Source organism: Melampsora larici-populina (genome assembly GCF_000204055.1).
Source record: "Melampsora larici-populina 98AG31 unplaced genomic scaffold MELLAscaffold_2, whole genome shotgun sequence".
Lineage (NCBI taxonomy): Eukaryota > Fungi > Basidiomycota > Pucciniomycetes > Pucciniales > Melampsoraceae > Melampsora > Melampsora laricis-populina.
The window spans coordinates 1,852,878-1,855,746 of NW_006768766.1; the positions used below are offsets into that span (position 1 = coordinate 1,852,878).

Sequence of the window (2,869 nt, forward strand, 5' to 3'; positions counted from 1 at the left end):
CGTTTAGCACAATATTAACAGGTTAGTTATAAATGAAAATCATCATATCTATTGGAAAGAGAAACCTTTAGATCAACTGAGCCATCTTATACGCTCGTAACTCTTATTTTCTCATTTCACTTTTACCTCCGAAAACTTAGGTTTGTCCCGCGTCTGCATACGTGTGGAGTGTTAGGAGAAGTGTGCTCACGTTTAGCACAATATTAACAGGTTTGTCCCGCGTCTGCATACGTGTGGAGTGTTAGGAGAAGTGTGCTCACGTTTAGCACAATATTAACAGGTTAGTTATAAATGAAAATCATCATATCTATTGGAAAGAGAAACCTTTAGATCAACTGAGCCATCTTATACTTTACTATCTTTTCACTTTTTCTTATTTGATTGTTGTTCAGGTTTGTCCCGCGTCTGCATACGTGTGGAGTGTTAGGAGAAGTGTGCTCACGTTTAGCACAATATTAACAGGTTTGTCCCGCGTCTGCATACGTGTGGAGTGTTAGGAGAAGTGTGCTCACGTTTAGCACAATATTAACAGGTACCCCGTGTCTCTAGCCATTTACATCTACACCCCTGTACAGAGCAGTATTGTGGTAATATCATGGTTTTGTGCTCTGGCCTTAAGCCTAGAGGTTTCATGCTCTCTGTACACCTTGTTCATCCATGTGGAAGGATGCACAGTGTCTGGCAGATCCCAATGGTACTATCTACACCCCTGCACGGAGCTGTGGTGCAGGGATACCTTTGTTTTGTGTTCTAGCCTCACACTTAGCTGTTTCATGGCCCCATGGTGGTGGGCCCCTGCAGCAGGGCTTTGTGGCTCTCCCAGCAGGCCTGTTGCAAGCCATAAAACCCTGCTGCAGAGGGCCATCAACACAGTACCATGACACTGCATCTGTAAAGTGCAGTGTACACTCTCAAGTACTGTGCTCACCATAAAGTGCAGCAGGGCTTTGTGGCTGCCAATGTTCAGGCCTGCTGGGAGCCAACAAGCTCTGCTGCAGATTCCCACAACCACGGGTCCATGTAACATCTAGGTGTGAGGCTAGAGCACAAAACAACCGCACCACAGCTCCCCACAGGGATGTAGATAGTACCATTGGGACAAGGGGAACAAATTTTGGCAAGAAGTACCATCCAATCTCACACCATTATTTTGACTTCACTTGTAAGTCTGGAAGTTTTGTTATCTTTTTGATTGCTCTGACTTGACTAAGAAAGAGCAGAGTTAGACTCTGTTAAGTTAGTTGATTGCTATTCAAAGAATTCATTTACATTTGTTGATTTTATTTTATCTCTTCATCCCTTCTTTCTTTTTGTGTTTTTGTTGCCAGTGTTTTTTCTTGTTTTCAACTATTGTGTCCGCCAGCCACCCAGTAGGCTAATGTTTTCTATTGAGAAATTTTATTACACCTTGGGAATCTTACCCACAACTTCAACATCACCATGATATGTAAAAAAAGACGAAGTGAAGAATAGAAACAAAGAAACAAATTCATTGAAATCGTAAACATGCCATCATGATAGAGTCACGTAGAGGGAGAAAGATACAAGGCTTCATCCAGTCATACATAGCTTCAGAACAAGAGGAGAAGAGCAAAAAAAAGTCGTGAAAGAATTTACAATATAACTATATTATCTGACAAGAAATGAAGTGAAGAAGATAGATAAATATATGTTCTATGAAAGCGTGAAATGGGACGTCATGAGAAGGTCATAAAGTGGTCAAAAGCTCTAAGATTGCATTTAGTCCCACACAGGACCCCAAAAAAGAAGTTGATGAGGGTATCGCGTAGCACTCCTGAATTTCCAGTTAAAAGCTCTGATGAGTTTTTTCAAAATTCATCAGCCAAAAGCGGAGACGTAAGCTATAGCACAATCTCGAATCTGCATCGAGGGGATAGCGTACCCTTGATGAACAATTGGCTTATTTCCAATGTTGATACCAATCTCCAGTGAAATCATCCCCTGCCATACCTGGTACCACGTTTATTGGGTCTTTGCCGGATGGGTCTTTGCCGGATGGGTCTTTGTCGAATAGGTCTTTGTTGGAGACTACTTGGCCAGATCTTTGGGAGAAGTTTAGATTAGATTGAAAGGATGGCATGGATTTTCCGTTGTAAGCTAAAGAGACGTACTTGTTTGACTTCAAATGGAAAGTATTTGATTTCGGTTGCTCAGATCTATGAGAAAAGTTTTGATGAAATTGAAGCCAGACAATCATTTCAGGTTAAAATTCTCGAGTGTGATGTTGCGTTTTCAATTGAGGGTACGTACGGGATTGTAGAATGAGGCCCACTTTTGTTATTGGCTCTACAAGAGAAATCAAGGTGAAATTGAAAAAAGACGGCGATCGCTGGTTAAAATTATTGTTTGTGAGCTGGCGTCTTTGATTGAAGAGACGTACGGAAGTATATCATTCTTTCCACTGGCGTTATGGGCTCTATGCGAAAAGTTTAGGTGCAATCAAGAACGGAATGGTAAGAGTGCAAATGAGAGTTGTGATTTTGATCCTTTGTCTGCAACTCGAGAGACGTACGAGTAGCTTGGCGAAGATTCAAATCTTTTCATCTTGGAGGGATACGTTGATACGATCGTGACTAAGAAGCAATACGTGGAGTCATATCAGTGGATGGCGATAGAGTAAGGGTGATCGAGGGAGCTGAAATATACCACACAGGAACATGAGGATCACCACACCCGTGCGTTCGCAGTTGAAAAAGGAAAGCATGATGAACGATTTGGGGAAGGTTGAAAGCACCGGTGGTTGAAAGAGTTCGTACTTTGATTCGATAAAGATGAGGTCGCTGCCGTGGAGATCTTCGCCTCAAAGCCTGAAATTCGAAAGCTCTTATATGGTCCCATCTAACGACTC

The 2,869-nt window shown here is 42.1% G+C and overlaps 1 protein-coding gene across 1 annotated transcript; it reads right to left on the reverse strand.

The window, feature by feature from the left end:
• Nucleotides 1–1,921: 1,921 nt before the first annotated feature.
• On the reverse strand, nucleotides 1,922–2,565 carry MELLADRAFT_101832 (uncharacterized protein; the record flags this gene model as incomplete). The annotated part of the gene is made up of 4 exons (XM_007404663.1): nucleotides 1,922–2,177; nucleotides 2,272–2,307; nucleotides 2,402–2,437; nucleotides 2,534–2,565. The coding sequence occupies 4 exons, from the start codon at nucleotides 2,563–2,565 to the stop codon at nucleotides 1,922–1,924; spliced, it is 360 nt and encodes a 119-aa protein (XP_007404725.1).
• Nucleotides 2,566–2,869: the final 304 nt, after the last annotated feature.